Below are 18,552 nucleotides of genomic sequence, written 5' to 3' on the forward strand. Positions count from 1 at the left end.
GGATACAGCTGCATCCAGAGGCCGGCATGGCTGGCAGAGATAGGATCTGCAGGCTTTCAGCAGGGGCAGGAGGCGGGAACCTGGGGTCGGTCCAGGAGGCGAGTGCCTCTGGCCACTGAATAGACAGTGGAGCCTTTTAGACTCTAAAGCTCTCCACGGGCAGCTTCCAGAAACCAGGCTCTTCTCTTCTCACCCTGTCCAGGGTGTGAACCCAGCATGCTTGCCTCAAGGGGCTGGGGGCCACATCGGACCCTACCTGGCTGGAGGCAGGCCGTGTGTCTCCGCCACCTGGATGTTGGCAGCCTTGTGTCTGGGCACCGTGGTGCCACAACACTGGCAGCAGGAGGCAGGAGGCAGGCTGATGCTCCCCAGGCAGCCTCGGCGTCCCAGGTACCCTTCACAACAGGCTCATCCTCACCACCCTGAAAGGACGGCATTCCTTCTACTTTGCTGATGAGAAAATATGGTTTCCTCCTTCACTTCTATCTCCTGGGAGAGTTTGGACGAATGATTTCCCCTCCACATCTCTCTCTGCCTCAGTTTCCTCAGTTGTAAGCCAGGCCTAACACCTCACAGGATCCTTGTAGCTGTCATGAGGAGGAGCTGCTCAAAGAGGTTCCCTGACCTGCCAAGGGACACGCAGCAGGGAACAGGGCTGCACTGCAGGCCTGCCTGACTCCAAGCCTGGGCCCTTCCCCAGGCCACTTCCATGGGCTCCTGCTCCCTCAGTGTCTTCTCCTCTCCCCAAGAGTGGAAGCTCTGCTACCTGGGACAGAGAGATGGTGTTGTGCCTGAGGATGGGCGAGGATGGGCATGGTGCTCGTCTTCTGTCCAGCCTGAAGCAAGCCCCAGGAAAGACGAGGCGCAGCAGAGCCCACAGCACCGGTTTATATTCTACCCAGCTCCTGGCCTGTGTGCTCCTTCCCTCCCCAACTTCTTTCTCCTCCCCGGGGGTGGGGCATGGTGGTGGCACCCAGTGAGGAGAGGAAGCAGGCCACTGCTGTGCCCCGCGCTGCCCTCCTGGCCACACAGAAGCCTGAAGATGAGAAGCAGTGCCTGCAGCCTAGGGAGACCAGCAGCCATCAGTGAGGAGTGCAGGGGGAGCTGAGGGACACCCTCTGCACTGCCGTGGGGTGCGCAGCAGGGGAGGGGAGCGAATGGTGCCTCAGACACCCCAGAGCAGCCCACCAACAGAGCCCTTCTTAGCTTCGCCTCTGTTCCTCCAGGCAAGCAATTCTGTCTGACTCCGCCAGTTGCTATGGAAACCATGAGGACAGGAACAGGAGGGGACAGGCGGTTGGGTGGGCAGGAACCAGGCAGCCACCACTACTACAGCACATGCCCCTGGCCCCTGTGGCCTAGACCCCGGCAGGGTGGAGAGTGTGGCAGGGAAAGCCCCCCAGCCCATCTGCAGGTACCAAATGTGGTCTTGGCCCAGGGTTGTAGCAGCTGCCCGGCCAGGGCCAGGCCACATGGGCAGCAGCATTCAGGATCACTGGCTCAGGCATACAACACAGGAGCGTCCAGTGTCATCCCAGGGACCGCGATAGCCACAGCTAGCTCACCCTGCACCAATGCCAGGTACAGGGACTAACTCACATCTCCTCAGCCCTCTGATTAACCCCACTTCACAGATGAGAGAACTGAGGCTCAGAAAGATTAAGTCCCTTGCCCAGGACACACAGCAGCTGAGTGGTAGCTTGGCCCTGGCACCCTGTTCTCAACACAGGAACCAGCATTTATGAGGGATTAACTAGATCCCTTCCTGCCCCTTCTGCTGTGAAGCTGGCCCACGCGCCTGATGAAACAGCCGTGGCCTGACGGCTCCCAGGGGCATGGAAGCCTCTGGATTTGGTGAGTCAGCTGCTGCCAGAAGTTGCTCACGTGTGGCAGGGACAACAAACACGAGCAGAAAGCCCCACTTGACGCCCATGCTCCCGATCCTTTGTTGTCTGCTTTGCTGTGGACTTTTTCCTTTCCCAGATTCAGTGGACGCGACTACTTGAGTGCCGCCTGGATAAACGGCTCGCCCTTCATTTGAGTCTGTTTCCATCCTTGGGCAAAACACCCACTGACTTCAGCAACTTCCCCAGGCCCGATGCCCGGGAGCTGGCACGAGGCACCAGGCAGGCCTGGAAACCCTGATAAATCACCCACCTGGGCACCATTTCTCGGGGCAGCATTCTAATTGTACCAGCCAAATGTGCTGGGCCATCTCGCTGTGCCAAAGCCACCTGCAAACAGATGGGCCCCAGATTCACTGGAGGCCTCTGGGATGTTCAGTCTGAGGGGGTATGAGATGGCTGAAGTGGGGCCCTTGTTGTCTCTCACTGGGCAGGACAGAGCTGGAGGGCATAGACGTCGGTCCAAGGGACCAGCTTTGGTGGTCACAAGTGCTTTTTTTTTTTTTTGAGACAGGGTCTTGCTCTGTCACCCAGGCTGGAGTGCAGTGGCATGATGATGGCTCACTGTGGCTTCCACCTCCTGAGCTCAAGCGATCCTCCCACCTAAGCCTCCCAAACTGCTGAGATGACAGGCAGGAGCCACTGTACCCGGCCTGCTCTGGGCATTTTAAATTCTCACCAGTCCTTGTGGGTTTACTCATCAGAGGCCACATGGGTGTGCAAAGGGTGGAAACAAGCACCAGGGAGGACATCTCACTGGCAGGTCTGTGGGCTGTGGGGTGGGAGGATGCACATGTCTCAGAGAGCATACCGGCCAGACCACGGCTCATGCGCAGAGAAACAGGGGAGGCATGGATGGAACTCTGAGAATGGGGCAGGCTGGCCATTCCCACTGGAACCTGGGTGGGAGGAGAGGGGCTGGCCTGGGCCTTGTGAGGCAGGAGAAACGTGTTGAGTTTTTTGTTTTATATGGCTGGGTTTTGTTGGTTGGTTGGTTGGTTGGTTTGTTTGTTTTTGAGACATAGTCTCACTCTGTCACCCAGGCTGGAGTGCAGTGGCATCATCTCGGTTCACTGCAACCTCTACCTCCCAGGTTCAATCGATTCTCCGGCCTCAGCCTCCCGAGTAGCTGGGACTACAGGCATGTGCCACCAAACCCAGCTAATTTTTTTGTATTTTTAGTGGAGATGGGGTTTCGCTGTGTTAGCCAGGATGGCCTCCCTCTCCTGACTTCATGGTCCGCCCGCCTCGGCCTCCCTCTCCTGACTTCATGATCCGCCCGCCTCAGCCTCCCAAAGTGCTGGGATTACAGGCATGAGCCACTGTACCCAGCCTGTATGGTTGATTTTTAAGTGAAACTGGAGAGGAAAAAAGTTAAAACAAAATGAGGCTCTTTGGGAAGCCCCATGGACCCATACTGGTCGCTGGGACCAGCAACAGCAACTGCTGGCCACTTCTCTGTGCCAGCAAAAGCTGATGTCTTCAGGGACAGTCTGCTCTCAGCCGGCCCCTGCCCTAGCCCTCCAGCACGCCACCCCCACTACCTTTGGGTTCCAGGCCGTTGGAGTTAAAGTGCATCCTCTTCTGACACTCCGTACAGCTCATCAGGAACCGGGTCACGGCCTCTCTCGGGAGGAAGGCATAGGTCTCTGCGATCTGGAGGAGAGAAGAGCTTCGCTTGTTATACGGATCCGTCGGGAGGTAACTTGGCCATGGGGTCACCAAGGTCTGAGCTTTGGTGGCAGGTGCTTTGGCTCTTGGCTCTTGCAAGGAAAGTCAGAGATTTGAGGAGCAAGGGGCAGGTGTCCTGGATTCTCAGCGTTGGAAATGAGACAGTACTTTTGTGGAAAACCATTTGTTTAAAAAATCTCAATAAAGGAGGCTAGAAATTGAAAAAGCAAAGCTTTTAAACATGATCTAGTCTTTAACCTATATTCTAGTAAGTAACATTCCTCAGAACATTTTATTTGCTGCTGTGAAAAAAACTGGGCTTATCAACACTGCTATAGCATAGGGTGAGCAGTTCCCCTCTCAGAGATGGATAGACTGAGGCCCACGGATACATTCACTGCTCTGGGCTTATGTACAGAACCAAGGGTCCTAGGGGCCACCTCCTGTGACCTCTCACAGATCAACAACCTTCTCAGCGATTGCTGTGAAGCGCGAGTACCGAGCATCAGGCTTTTCAAACTGGACAGGCTCTGTGGGCATCCATGTTCCAAGAGACTGTGGTCAGAGAAGTGAGCCAACTGCCCAAGGTCACACAGCACTTTAGGGGCAGTGCCAGGCTAAACCCCAAGCTCCAGGTCACATCACTCCATAGTTGCCTCCAGAGGGCCTCCCTGGCTGAGGAAGAGCGCAGGGACGCCGGGGCCGGGAGAGAGAGACACAGAAGGGAGGGGACATAACGAAAAGGGCTGGGTGGGGGAGTGGGCAAGAGGTGGCTGTGGGCCCAGGTGTCCCACCCTTTCCTCTTGCTCTGCGTTTTGGAAAAGCCGCTGACCCTGCTTTAGCTGTCTGGTGGGAGCCAAAGAGTCCCTTTAGTCCCGGGTTCCCAGGACCAAGGCTGCCCAGCGGCTGGTTTTCCACGTGCTTCCTGGAGCCCGGGTCCTCCCACTCCTCTCCACTAAGGGGCAGCATCACCCAAGCGTTCCACCGTCCTCGCCGCAGCCCGCAGCCTGGCTAGGAAAGTTGGCCAAGGGTGAGGGGCTGCATTGGGGCCCCGCCTTCCCTCAGCAACTGCATGGGTTTGCTCCTTTGGCAATGCACGAATGTCCTTCTCCATCTCTGCGATGGCTGGAGGGTACAGGTGGGCTAGGGTGGGGCTGGGGAGTGCAGTTGGGGGATGCAGAAGGCCTGGGGTGCCCTCGGCTATGGCCAGGCCCTTGGAGGACCAGCTCAGGCACGGCTTCCAGCTCGGCCCACCACCAAAAATCCAGAGGCCACTCTTGGCTGCAAATGCAAAGTGAATTTTGGTGACACAGTTGTTACTTCTCAGCTGATCTGATGCTCTGCGGAGCAGGCAGGCTCCTTGATGAGTTATCTCCCTTCAAATTCCCTGTCTGATTGCCTGCCTCTGGAGGTCAGGAACAAGGGCAAACCCCAGTGCCTCTGACTGGAGCAGCGGATGGGAGAGCAACAGCGCGGATGCAGCTGGTCCTGGTCAGGTGTCAGGGTCGAGGGATGAGGCTTTCCTGCCGTGCTCACGGAGCACTTCATCCCCAGCCCACGGCTGCCTGGAAGTCTGGGGGCATGTTTCCTCAGGCCTGCTGGGTCTGGAGGGAGAGACCTGGCTGAAGGGTGGTGGCTGCAGGAGGGAAAGGTGTGTGCTAGGCAGAGCAGAGGGCCATGGCTGACCTGGGTCGACGGATGCCCCTTGGCTCCCCTGAGACCTGGCACCCTAGGTCAGGAGAGCGCAGTGGAGGGCCTGGGAGAGGGCTGCACAGTCACCTGGGAGAGGAGGGCCAGGTCCCTACCATGAGAGCAGGCCTCTTGAGCTACCCAGGGCTTGCCTGCTCCCCTGCCAATGGGCAGAGAAGTATTTTTTTTAAAGGGCTCAGGAGGTCCTCCTGGCCTGGCTGCTCTGCTGAGGGCTGCACACATGATGGGCAGGGCCCTTCTTGCTGCCTGGCCTGCTGAGCGAACAAGAACGGCTCCCTCTCCAGGGGTAGAGTGGTAGCCACATTTCTGCTGGCCTTGGCAGGGACCCCGGCCGTGTGCCAAGGCTGGCTGGCACGCCACGGGGAGGGGAGGGAGAGTGCTGAGTACACACCTTCTGGCCCTGGGTCCCACAGATGGGTGGAGGGGAAGATGGAAGGTCCATAGGTGAGAAGTCCTTGGAGCTGCCTGAGGCCGGGGCGGGAAGCCCTGCCCTGCAAGGCTGGACTGTCTGCAAGCCTGGCTTAGAGCTCCCTGGGGAGTCAGTAAAGCGCAGAGTCCAACCCAGCTCTGCACTGCTGTAGGGACCCGTGGAGAGGATGACAAACCCTCCCCCCATAGCCTTCAGCAGGCATCTTCTGATTCATCTTACTGGCTTGCCTGGGACCAGAAATGGGACCTCCGTTTCTGATTGAGTGCACGGATGCCCAAGGCCACAGGACCACAGGATGAGTCGAAACCAGGAGGACAGTCCTAGCAGATGCTCTAGTTAATAGGATGGTGGTTTTCAGATGGTTTTAGAGCTGCAGACCCTGTTCTAGAAATAGACTCATACACTGAAGCCCAACACATGAAACAGATAAAGACAGAGCTGCTGTGTCTAAGGAGGGGAAGTTCCAAGACCCTTGTCCCTGCCCAGCGGCTCTCCACCACCCTGGGCTGCCTGCTGCCTTGCTCCTGGGGCCTCCTACCTGGACATTGAGTCCAGTGCGTGAATTTGCCTTTTACATTTTTCCCGGTGGTAAAAAAAAAAACAGAGACTTCACTGGCAGGGAGAGCAGGAGCTATTTGCAGAGTCGCTGACTTGCAAGGCCCCATTTCACTCCCCAACTCAGAGGCCGACAAAGACAGATGAGGCCAATTGGGGGGATTTGCACCACTTTACAAGATCCTCCTTCTGCCTTGTGGGTGGATTAGCACGTGGTGGGCCCAGAGCAGCTGCTGACCACATCTGGCCCCAACTCCAAAGTGGCCTGGGCAGCTAGATCTGGACTCTGGAACCCGATCTGACCTACCAGCACCCTGGGAGGGAGAAGAAAGCAAAGAGGCCTGCTCCAACCCAGATGGGTGCAGAAATCAGAAAAGCAGGGAGGCCCCTTGGAAAAAGGACTAGCCCTCTGAGTGAGTTCAGGAAACTCTGTAGAACCAGCTGGAACCTTCCCCAAACCCTGGTGCTGGTGAGACCTCCGAGATCCTCTGGACCTCAGGTCACCCTGAGAAGCTGAGACAGGGATGTCCTGCTCAAAATGGGAATCCCTGCATTATCCATCTGACTCCAGCTCGAATACCTCCAGTTTCAGAAAGCTCATTGCCTGCCCTGTCTGAGCCATGGCTGGACAGCAGTAGATGCCAGAAAGCTCTTTTCCCCACCAAATAATGTGCCTTTTAGTGCACTGAAAAGTCTGCCACCTCCCTGCCAGTCCTCTGACTGCTATAGCACCCCAGGACTGGAAAAATCCAGAGGGGCCCTGCGCCCCGGAAACTAACAGGCAATCCCAGGATTCAGCTTTGGCAAAACACAGAGATAGGTCCAAAGAGTCCTCAGCCAGGGGCTTGATGCACAGCCTGGGATACCAGGCTGTGACCCTCTGCAGCCATCAGTGGGGGTTTCCTTGGGGACTGTTTCCACAGGCATGGGTGGGCGGTAGCCTCGTGTCTACAGCGTGGGGCTGAAGAGCGAGGCTTGCGTCAAGGAAGATAGGAGCAGAAGAAGAGGGACACAAAGGCATCCAGGACCACCGCTTGCCCCCCAAAAAGGAACAGGGTGGCATGAGAAGGGTGACAGATGGGGAGGAGAAGGGGAAAAGGAGAGGAGGCACGTGAGGGAGGAGGGAGGTACGCCAGCCCCCTCGGCCTCACACCCACTGCAGGAGGGCCTTGGCCTGCTCAGCTCAGCCTTGGCCCTGCTGCTGAAATTCCAGCTCTGTGCGCAGCCCAGCTGGCTCAGTGCCAGTCATGTGCCAGCTCCAGGCTGGGCAGCGGGAAGTGGGGCACGCGGCAGGCATATGGACGAGAAGCCAGGAAGTGCAGAGCAAAGGGCTGGATGTCCGCTTGGTCCAGGGACGCAAGTGCTGGCAGGACCAGCCCAACCCTGCCCTCCCCACAGCGTGAAGGATGCAGACCCCTGCCTTCCTCAATGCCCAAAGAGTGCCTGTGGGCAAGGCTTGGTGCTGGGCACTGAAGGGGCCAGGGCAATCACATGATCCAGCTGGCTTCAGCCTATCTGCCGAACAACAGCAAGCGGTAGGGCTTTCTAGCTGACCACAGGAGGGTTGCAAAGAGGCAGGATGCGTGGTGGTCAGAGCACAGGCTCTGGGGTGGGTGGCCTGGCGGTGGATGTCAGCTGATCAACCTCAGGCAGGTTACGTGTCTCTCTGAGACTCAGTTTTCTCATCTTTAAATGGCGGTAGCAAGAGCACCTGCTTCATGCATACAACCTTCATATATGTATAGGCTCAGAGGGCTGGAAGTGCTGGTGTAGCACAATGCTGACTGCTCAGCACGACGGTGAATTTTTGTTGTTGTTGAGACAGGGTCTTGCTCTGTCACCCAGGGTGGAGTGCAGTGGTGTGATTATAGCTCACTGCAGCCTCAAACTTTTGGACTCAAGCAGTCCTCCTGCCTCAGCCTCCCAAGTAGCTAGGACTACAGGTACACACTACTAGGCCTGGATTTTTTAATTTACTTTTTTATTTTGATTTTTGGAGACAACAGTCGTTACCCTGGCTGGAGTGCAGTGGTGTGATCTCAGCTCACTGCATCCTCTGCCTCCTGGACTCAAGTGATTCTCGTGCCTCAGCCTCCTAAATAGTTGGGACTACAGGTGTGTGCTATCAAGCCCAGCTAATTTTTGTATTTTTAGTAGAGATGGGGTTTTGCCATGTTGGCCAGGCTGGTCTCACACTCCTGGCTTCAAGTGATCTGCCTACCTCAGCCTCCCAAAATGTTGGGATTCACAGGCGTGAGCCACCAAGCCCAGGGCCAATTTTTTTTTTTTTTTTTTTTTTTTTTTTAGAGAAGGGGTCTTGCTATGTTGCCCAGGTTGGTCTTGAACTTCTTGAGGCTGCTCAAGCAATCCTCCCACCTCAACCTCCCAAAGTGCTGGGATTACAGGTGTGAACCACTGTGCCCCACCCACAACGGTAAATTAATGTAATGCTGAGAAAATGTGGTGGGTCTTGTCAGTGCCAAGGGGCCCACGTCAGCCCCAGCCTGGGTGCCTCTTCCTTCTTCTATGACCCTCTGGTGGAAACCCCCTCAGAACTCCCTTCCCACAAGTCACTTCCCAAAGCACATAGACTGAGAAGCAGGGGCGGGGAGATGGCATCATCACCTCCTGCTTCCCTGGGCAGACACCTCGCCTCTCCGAGGCCCTTGGCACATTTTAAGGGTCCATCCTTAAAATCCATTTAGGGCAAAACCCATTTTCTGAGGACAAGGACAAACCAGATGGTTGCATTAAAAAAAAAAAAAAAAAAAAAAGATAGGCCATAAGGGGAAATTATAGACTTATACAGCCACCTCCAGGGGAGTCTAAAGCTATTTATACAAAGAACTTGGGGTAGGGAGTTTCACATCTGCCTTGGGTGGGGAAGCCCAGCTACTGAGGGCACATCTCTAGAAGCTCCAGAGAAAGTCAGCATGGAGGGGGTACAAGGACACCAACCGACTGCAACTCAGCTGCCGTCTGACCTCGGACAGGTGACCTGACTATCTCAGTCTCAGTTTCCTTAACTGTGAAATGGGACCTCAGTGCCTGGGTCACAGGACTGCTGCGAGGCTTGAGTGAGCAGGAAGTGCGTGGCTTTACTGGCCTCTGGGGCACTGGACAAATGGTTCCAAGATATGCATGAGCCGTGGACTCACATGTGGGTCAGCAGGGGACAGATCAGGACACGGGCAGGCCCCTCTGCAGGGTCTGGAGGGGCCTTGGGTTTGGCCAGTCCCATCTATTTCCACCTCCCCCGCATTTGTGACACTCCCTGCCCCTACGTTGCCCTCCCTGCCCTTATGCCTCCCCAAAGCTTAGAACGCCAGCACAGGTGTCACCTCCTCCTCGAAGCCCCCCAGGCTCATCTGCGTTGGACGGTGCCTTTGCTAAATGCCCCTGAGCCTGGGTTCTTGCTCTCTCAAAGAGCGCCTTGGAGATGTTTCTGCCTTTCCTGTATCTTGTTTTTGCTCTCAGCAGCCCCACCCCAAATCCAATTATGACCTCCTGGAGGGTGGGGAGCAGGTCCTTCGACTTCCCCTGGGGAACTCCCAGTCCTGACTTCACAGGATGAGCTCACACGGAGGAAGAGCTCAGGACAGACCTGGCACCGGTAAATGCAAACCACGGAGGGAATTGCTCCTCTGATCATTATCTGCCCCCACCACCCCAGCCCCAGCACAGGCTGTAAGGGCCTGGGGTTGGGGGTGGTGTCGGGTGGGAGTGAGTAAAGCAGAAGCGGGGAAGAGGAGGGCGCCTCCTGCCCTCATCCCTCCTTCCCTCCCTCTCACCCCTTTCAACCTGCTTTTCCTTTGTGCTCAGACCACAGATCCCCTCCCCTCATCCTGTAAGCCATCTCTGGCTGCTGTGCCCTTGCCCTGTGCCCCCTAGATCCCCAAAGGCCGTTTCATCACGCCTCAGCTCCCTGCCCCGCCCCCCCCAGCCCAACATGTGCGGAGCCCGTGGCCTCCTGCCAAGGCCTGGGGCTGCCAGTGGAGGCAAAGAGACAGAAATCTCACCGCTCGGTAGGTTTTCTTCTGCCCAGCGTGCTTGGGGGCTTTGCCTGGCTCCGCTGAGCTCTCCACATGCATCGAGTAGATGATGTCAAAGAAATCTTCCACCACAGCGACCCGCTTCAGAGAGATGCCCTCCGGCTCCGACAGGCCATCTGCCCCCTGCGACAGGGTGGACAAGCTGTGTTAGTGTCAGGGATGATGACGGGGTGAGAACTGGGCCCTGAGGCCGGGGCAATGGGTCAGGACGGGCAATGGCTCTGACAGGGGGTCTTGGGGTTGGGGGAGGGTGGGAGCCTGCCGAGGGGGCTCCCTGGAGGGGGATGCCAGAGTCAAGGTGGCTGTGGCTATGAAATCTACCAGCAACAATGGGCAGAGAATGGCGACAACGAAAACACAAATTAAAAAACCAAGAGGCTCCATGTTCACAATTTCAGACAGATTGTGCCAGACTCGGGCGGGGAGCTCTTGAATCACACGCTGTGCCAAGACCATCCTGGAAGTCTCTGGGGAGGGGGAGTGCTAAGTAGATGCGGCCCCATCAGGAGCTCGCCAATTAGCAGTAACCTTTCACTGTGGGCCTGGGCTGGGGTCCCAGGGGAGCAGCTCCGATCACCTGGGTGACTCCTGCCTCCGCCCTGGCCTTTCTGAAAAGCTTTTCGCGGCTGCTTGCCCTCCCCACTCCAGCAGCTGAGCGCCAGCAACGGCACCCGGGCTCTTTGTGTGTGGAGACGAGCAGGATAACAGGCACGAGGCCACGTGGAAGTGGCAGGGCCTCGTGAACGGGTCGGCCACGGGCCTGAGCCTCTTATCAGGCGGGTATGAGTGCTGTCAGCTGGCCCGACAAGGTGTGCCAGGAGCAAGACGGGTCCTTCAATAGCAAACAGCTGCGGGGCTAGCGCCTGCCCTCCCCTCCAGCAGGGAAGGAGGCTGCAGGGAAACAGGGTTGGAGGCTGGGGGCGAGGCCAGGGCCCGGAAGGGAACAGACTTCGGGGGAACTGCTCCGAGCCCGAAGTGGGACGCAGACCTGGGGACACCAGGCTCTCAACTGTCAGCTGCTTAAGGGGAGTCTGTGGGGACATTATGGAGCTTTGAAGATCGAGAGCAAACCGTATGGAGGAGATTTCGGGGGAAAGGAGGCAGGCTTTTCTCTAAAAGTGCCCAAAAAACACATCTCCAAGAGAATTCTTCACAAAGGACCCCGATTCAAGGATGTCAGCAACAGGAGGATGTGGCTTTGCTCCTTCTTGGCTGTCTCTCCAGCACTGACAACAGTGCCTGGCACACAGTAGGTAGTCAGCAAATAAGGACTGGATGGATGACTGAGTGGTCGGTAAGTGGCAGCTGGGCTGAGTCATTTGGACACACTCTGCCCTGGTTTGAATATGGCCCCATCATGGAAATGGCCGTGTGACCCTGAGCACTTACTGTGCTTCGAGCCTCAGGCCCTTTATCTGTAAAATGGGGATAACAGAAGCCCCGTTCCCACGAGCTACGGAGGGAAGAACTGAGATGTGCATGCAGCACTTAGCACTGAGCCTGGCGCACAGGGACTGCTCCATAAACATTGTTATCAAGAAGCGCTTTGCAGTTCGCCACGTTTCCCCCAGGTATGAGAGAGCCAAAGACCGTGACAACCCCGGGAGGCTGTTAGGGTCAGGACCTGCCAGAGGTACGGAGGCTGGTGGGTGGCAGAGATGGCTTAGGACCTCAGACTTTGTAGTCCGAGTAGAATACAGGCCTCACTGGCAGGGGACGCTCGCTCCCAACACGTTCTGGCACAGACAGGTTTTGGTTTCACCCAGGAGCTTTCCCAACATACCATGATGGGCGAACAGCAGTGTCTCTTCCTCAGCAGCCCATTCGAGAGCAGAGAGCAGATGGGGGACAAAGGGCATCTGGGATGTGGGGTCTGGAGCCCCACAGCCAGTGGGCAGTGTCCCTAAACGGTGACCCTGGGAGGTGACCTCACTGGCCCCGACCAGGCCCTCTCACCAATGGCTTCCTTCCTGGTCAGGAACCATTTCAATGGGATGGCTCAGATAGCGCCTATCTCTCTCTCTCCCTGTGTAGGAGAGGCCACTTGCTGGTCCCGCTTCCTGGCTGTGAGATTGTGGGCAAACCCTTCAACCTCCCCAAGCTTCACTTATGAGATGAGCTGTGAAGTTCCATGACTTTTCTGTTCTTAACCTCTCTCGGGAATCAATTTGACCTCTTTTTGGGGGAATGCCACCCCCTCCGACATCTCAGGCCATCTGTACAGGCTGATCAATGACTAACATGTTCACTGTTGACCCATAAATGCCCAGTATTTCGGGGCCCTTCAAATACTGCTGAGACAGGGTTCAGATGGGACAAATATTATGATAGGTCAGTTATAAAATACTTTAAAAATTTTTTTATTCAACGAAGATCTAGATTTGGGATGTACAGTTATAACACACTTAGAGCCAGAGGTTCACATTAGTGAAAATAAACAAAATGAACCTTAAGAATGAACATAGCTAGGTTTCGATTTCTTTTTTCTTAATTGCATTTTAGGTTTTGGGGTACATGTGAAGAACCTACAAGATTGTTGAATAGGTACACATGTGGCAGTGTGATTTGCTGCCTTCCTCCCCATCACCTATATCTGGCATTTCTCCCCATGCTGTCTCTCCCCAACTCTCCACCCACCACTGTCCCTCCCCTATTTCCCCCCAACAGACCCCAGTGTGTGATGCTCCCCTCCCTGTGTCCATGTGTTCTCATTGTTCAACACCCGCCTAAGAGTGAGAACATGCGGTGTTTGATTTTCTGTTCTTGCGTCAGTTTGCTGAGAATGATGGTTTCCAGGTTCATCCATGTCCCTACAAAGGACACAAACTCATCATTTTTTATGGCTACATAATATTCCATGGTAAACGTGTACCACATTTTCCCTGTCCAGTCTATCATCGATGGGCATTTGGGTTGGTTCCAGGTCTTTGCTATTGTAAACAGTGCTGGAATGAACATTCGTGTGCATGTGTCCTTATAGTAGAACGATTTATAATCCTATGTATATACACCCAGCAATGGGATCGCTGGGTCAAATGGAATTTCTATTTCTAGGAACTTGAGGAATCACCACACTGTCTTCCTCAATGGTTGAACTAATTTACACACCCACCAACAGTGTACAAGTGTTCCTATTTCTCCACATCCTCTCCAGCATCTGTTGTCTCCAGATTTTTTTAATGATCGCCATTCTAACTGGCGTGAGATGGTATCTCAATGTAGTTTTGATTAGCATTTCTCTGATGACCAGTGATGATGAGCATTTTTTCATATGTTTGTTGGCCTCGTGTATGTCTTCTTTTGTAAAGTGTCTGTTCATATCCTTCACCCACTTTTGAATGGGCTTATTTGTTTTTTTCTTGTAAATCTGTTTTAGTTCTTTGTAGATTCTGGATACTAGCCCGCTAGGTTTCTATTTCTTGATCTGGGCAGTAGTTATAGAAGTGTGTTCAACATATTAAGTCATTAAACCTTAACATTTGGTGACTCACGCCGTAATCACAGCACTTTGGGAGGCCAAGACGGGCGGATTACCTGAGGTTGGGAGTTCAGACCAGCCTGACCAACATGGAGAAACCCCGTCTCTACTAAAAATACAAAATTAGCTAGGCGTGGTGGCGCATGCCTGTAATTCCAGCTACTTGGGAGGATGGGGCAGGAGAATCGCTTGAACCCGGGAGGCGGAGGTTGTGGTGAGCCGAGATTGCACCACTGTACTCCAGCCTGGGCAACAAGAGCAAAACTCTGTCTCAAAATAAAACAAAACAAAACAAAATCTTAACATTTACAATCTGTATGTCTAATAAACTTTAATTTAAAAAACATCAGTTTTTAAAAAGAATATCATGGGGTAGTTCCAATGACTTTTTAAAGTCAGGTACAATACACATACAGAAAGTACCATCTTTACCTTTTTTTTTGAGATGGAGTCTCGCTCTGTAACCCAGGCTGGAGTGTGGTGGTGCGATCTCGGCTCACTGCAACCTCTACCTCCTGGGTCCCAGTTCAAGCAATTCTCCTACCTCAGCCTCCCAAGTAGCTGGGATTACAGGAACGAGCCACCATGCCCAGCTAATTTTTGTATTTTTTAGTAGAGACAGGGTTTCTCCATGTTGTCCAGTCTGGTCTTGAACTCCTGACCTCATGATCTGCCCACCTCAGCCTCCCAAAGTGCTGGGATTACAGATGTGAGCCACTGCGCCTGGCCTATCTTTACCATTTTTAAGCGTACAGTGAAGTCCGCCACATTTGTATCATCTGAATCCGGAGGCATAGCCCCAGAGGCTTAGCTGCTTAAAGGCTGATAGATCTCCCCATTCAAAATTGTTTCAGACCAGAACATAGAAATTTCTGGAAAATGAAGGAGATAAAATTTTGTGGGAAGGAATAGAGAAAGAAAACAATCTGATGAGGAGATAATATTTTAGATAGGTGAGATGGAAATTTCCCCCTAACCCAGTTTGGGGGCCTTGGGTAGGTCACTTTATTTCATACCTCTCTTTTTTTTTTTTTTTTTTTTTTTTTTTTAAACAGTCTTGCACTGTCACCCGGCTGGAGTGCAGTGGCATGATCTTGGCTCACTGCAACCTCTACTTTCCAGGTTCAAGAGACTCTCTTGCCTTGGCCTCCCAAGTAGCTGGGATAACTGGTGTGCACCACCATGCCTGGCTAATTTTTGTATTTTTAGTAGGGATGGGGTTTCACATGTTGGCCAGGCTGGTCTGGAACTCCTGACCTCTCAGGTCGTCCGCCCACCTTGGCCTCCCAAATTGCTGGGATTTATAGGTGTGAGCCATGGCGCCTGGCCTGTTTCTATACCTCTCGAAAGTCAGTTTCCTCACCTGTAAATGGGCCTAAAAATGCTAGCTGGATGTTCCAAGGATCAAGCATGCACGTCAGGCACCCAGCACATACAGAATTGCTTAATATTCACCTCTTCCCTTGGACCCCCCAAGTCTGGATATTTTGTGTTTAGGAATCTCCTCTTATCTCTGGCCCCTCTGACGCATCCAGAGGGGACCCATAACAAAATGGGTCCCCTTCAGTAACATCCATCCGAAGAGATGCATAGTCTCGTTTAATTCCTAAATAATATGCCAAGGCTCCCACAAACTCGAAATAAGATTTCCAAAAGTCAAAAGCGTAATTGACCAACCCAGCTAAAAAAGCAAAACACACTGCCCCATGTGGCCTGTCTCTCTCCAGGCCTCCCACCTGCATTCTTAGGCCGACTCCCGTAAACAACAGCTTTGCACCTGGTCCGATGTGACCATAAAATTAATCCCAGCAAAATTCATCAGGGAAGCAGTTTTCAGTAGTTCCCTCTTTAAAAATTGATCACTCACTCTCTTCCCTGATGTTCAAATGTGGGTCCTGTGATCCACCGATCTCTATAGCAAAGATTTACATAGGAAAGGAGGGGGCCTGGAGCCACCAGAACTCAAACCACACAGGTCTGCAGAGCCACACCTTGAACTGTCTTCCAGTGAGCTGGAGCCCCCTGGATTCCATGTGTGCTACACCCTAAGGGAAGAACGCCAGGATGTCTGCGTGGCCTTCAAGGAGAACCCTGAGAAGATAGCAACAAAGGGATCCGACGGCAGTCACGTGCCACAGACATCTCTGCTATCCCTTGCATCCATGGAGGTAATAACCTTCATGCTAAATGCTGCAGGGGAGGCAGGCCTTCCCTAGCTAAGAATCCAGACACAGTGCTGCAAGGGAAGAGCTGTTAATAAAGGGAACAGAAAGCACCTTTCCTGTAGCCTTGGGAAGCCCCTGCCACCCGCCTTCTGCCTGGTACCCAAATTAGCTTCATCGAAGCCATTGCCCTAAGCAAACTGGGCAGTGGATCGACAAAGGAAGTTCACTTCATCTATAGGCTTGATCAAGAAGGGACCTGGAGTCTCCTGACTATCCCAGCTTCCTGGAAACACTTAGCAGGAGTAATGGAACAGAACCCTCCAGCACCCCATGGGAAAAACCATGAAAAACACACAGTCACTCGTGCAGGATCAACCTCTGGGGTCTTCCTGCATGGAGAACATTGCCATGGTAACACACGCCATCCTTTGGAACCATCCAACCCCCAAACAGCCTGCCAGAGCCAGGCCAACAGAATCAGACATGGCAGTAGTTTCAAAAAATTTACGGAGAAGCTCGGCATGATGGCGCATGCCTGTAGTCCCAGCCACTCAGGATGCTGAGATGGGAGGATCACTTGAGCCCAGGAGTTCAAGTCTCCTGGGCAACAAAGCAAGACCCATCTCTAAAACAAAAACAAAACCAAATCAAAAAAAAAAAAAAAACCTACAAATTTATGGAGCTACATCCTTGGACATCACCAACTCCCTTTAAAACCAGGCCATTTGGGTTCTAAACTAAAAGGTAAGTGGCAAGTCATTGACAAAATCACCAAATCTCTACTTAAATACTGCTGATATTTCAAAATATTTACGGTAGCGGTCCTCAAAATGTGGTCCTTAAACCAGCAACATTGGCATCACCTGGGAATTTGCTAGAAACGTACATTTTCAGGTTCCGCCTTACACCTACCAAATCTGATGCTCTGGGGGTTTTAACAAGGTCCCCCAGACGATTCTGATGCAAGACATATTTTAAGAACTGCTGATTAAAATGTCTCCATGATTGAGCCAGGGAGGTAACTGGAGGAAAGCAGGCATTGGCTCATTAAATAGAGACATGCTCTGTGCTTCCTGGCCTAATATATTAATATTTTCATCTCCAACGAAGGCCAATTTTCCTAATAGTGAGAACAAAAGAATCTTATTGGGCAACATTAGTCTAAATTCAAGACATCTACCCAGAGACTTAATGTGGATTATGGATAGAAAGAGCAGGAACGCCCCACATCCTGACCTCAGATTTTCAAGTCCTCCCTAGCAAAGTGAATTAATATTTAAGCAGGGCATCCCTTGGCAGGTCTTTTCTGGCTTCCTCGGTTTCCTCAGCATGAGAAGACTGCTGCCTCCAAGGCTGCAGACCTGAGAGGGGGATCGGGAGGTCTTACCAGGCCATTAGACAGGCTCCTGCCGGGGCGACCTCAGGGAGCTCCTGAATCGGACTGAATCTTGCCTGTCTCCCCACCTGAGCCACTTAAATGGACTCCTGCCCTTGATGGTGAAGTGAGGTCCAGTTGCTAATGGATTGCAGTTCTGTCATCTCCATTAGAACTTCGAAGTCACTTGCTGGTAATAAGTTACATACTTATCAAGGTGGGATCACAGTTTTAGGCCACCAGGGTGCCATTTAGTGCGCCACCATCACTATATTAGTAGAGGGTGCCTTCCAGCAACGACGAGGCCATGGTTGAGAGGGTGTGGCTAAATAGCAGCGACATTTCTCGACCGGGTTTCTCCTATGGTAGAAGAAGAAACCACAGAGAAAGTCCTTAGAATATGCCCTCTGGTGCATTTCAGATCCAGCTCTTGACAAGGCATAAAAATCAACAAGATCGCTGTTAAGAGGAGAAAGTCAGCCAGCAGAGCTCACCCCAAAGGAAGCAAATCTTTGGCTACCACTTGTGTGGGAGTCCAGAACTTTGGGGGCTGATTGCACAGGCAAATCCAAGGATACCGCTCCATCCCATCCAGGCCATCAGAGTGGCTGAGATCACGGACCAAAGTTACCCTGCATATTAATTACTAGAATGCTCTTCCCAACTTCTGCAACCAAGGGATTCCTCCGGTCCCCCAAACCCAGCCTTAATAAATTCAGCCAAGGCTGGGCACAATGGCTCATGCCTGTAATCCCAGCACTTTGGGAGACAAAGGTGGGAGGATCACTTGAGCTCAGGAGTTCAAGCCCAGCCTGGGCAATATGGCGAACCCCCTCCCACCCCCAACCCAGGTCTCTACAGAAAATACGAAAAAACCTAGCCGGGTGTGGTGGCATGCGCCTGGAGTCCCAGGTACTCAGGAAGCTGAGGTGGGAGGATCTCTTGAGCCCGGAGAGGTGGAGGCTGCAGTGAGTCAGGACTGCACCACTGAACTCCAGCCCAGGTGACAGAGTGAGACCCCACCTCAAAAAAAAAAAAAAAAAAAAAAAAAAAGCAAACCAAAACCCAAAAAAACAAATCAGCCACAACTGGAGTTTTGGAAGCTTCTAGGGGATTCCTGTAAAGTCTCATTTCGGTGCCTGGTGGGGCTGAAAAAAGAACCCACGGGGAGGAGTCAGTCTCCTGCAAAGGGGCCCCAGAGGGAAAGGAAAT

General features: G+C 53.3%; 1 protein-coding gene across 4 annotated transcripts in view; it reads right to left on the minus strand.

The window, feature by feature from the left end:
- Positions 1-18,552, minus strand: part of NOL4L (nucleolar protein 4 like) — a 148,885-nt gene that overhangs the window by 79,027 nt on the left and 51,306 nt on the right. For all 4 annotated transcript variants that reach the window (XM_039479274.2, XM_074406395.1, XM_039479275.2 and 1 more), the window contains exons 2-3: positions 10,290-10,445; positions 3,449-3,560 (exon numbers count right to left, since the gene is read on the minus strand). In XM_039479274.2, the coding sequence (XP_039335208.1) occupies positions 3,449-3,560; positions 10,290-10,445 (268 nt within the window). The remainder of the gene's footprint in view (positions 1-3,448; positions 3,561-10,289; positions 10,446-18,552) is intronic.

The sequence above is a fragment of the Saimiri boliviensis genome, chromosome 9 (genome assembly GCF_048565385.1).
Source record: "Saimiri boliviensis isolate mSaiBol1 chromosome 9, mSaiBol1.pri, whole genome shotgun sequence".
Classification (NCBI taxonomy): domain Eukaryota; kingdom Metazoa; phylum Chordata; class Mammalia; order Primates; family Cebidae; genus Saimiri; species Saimiri boliviensis.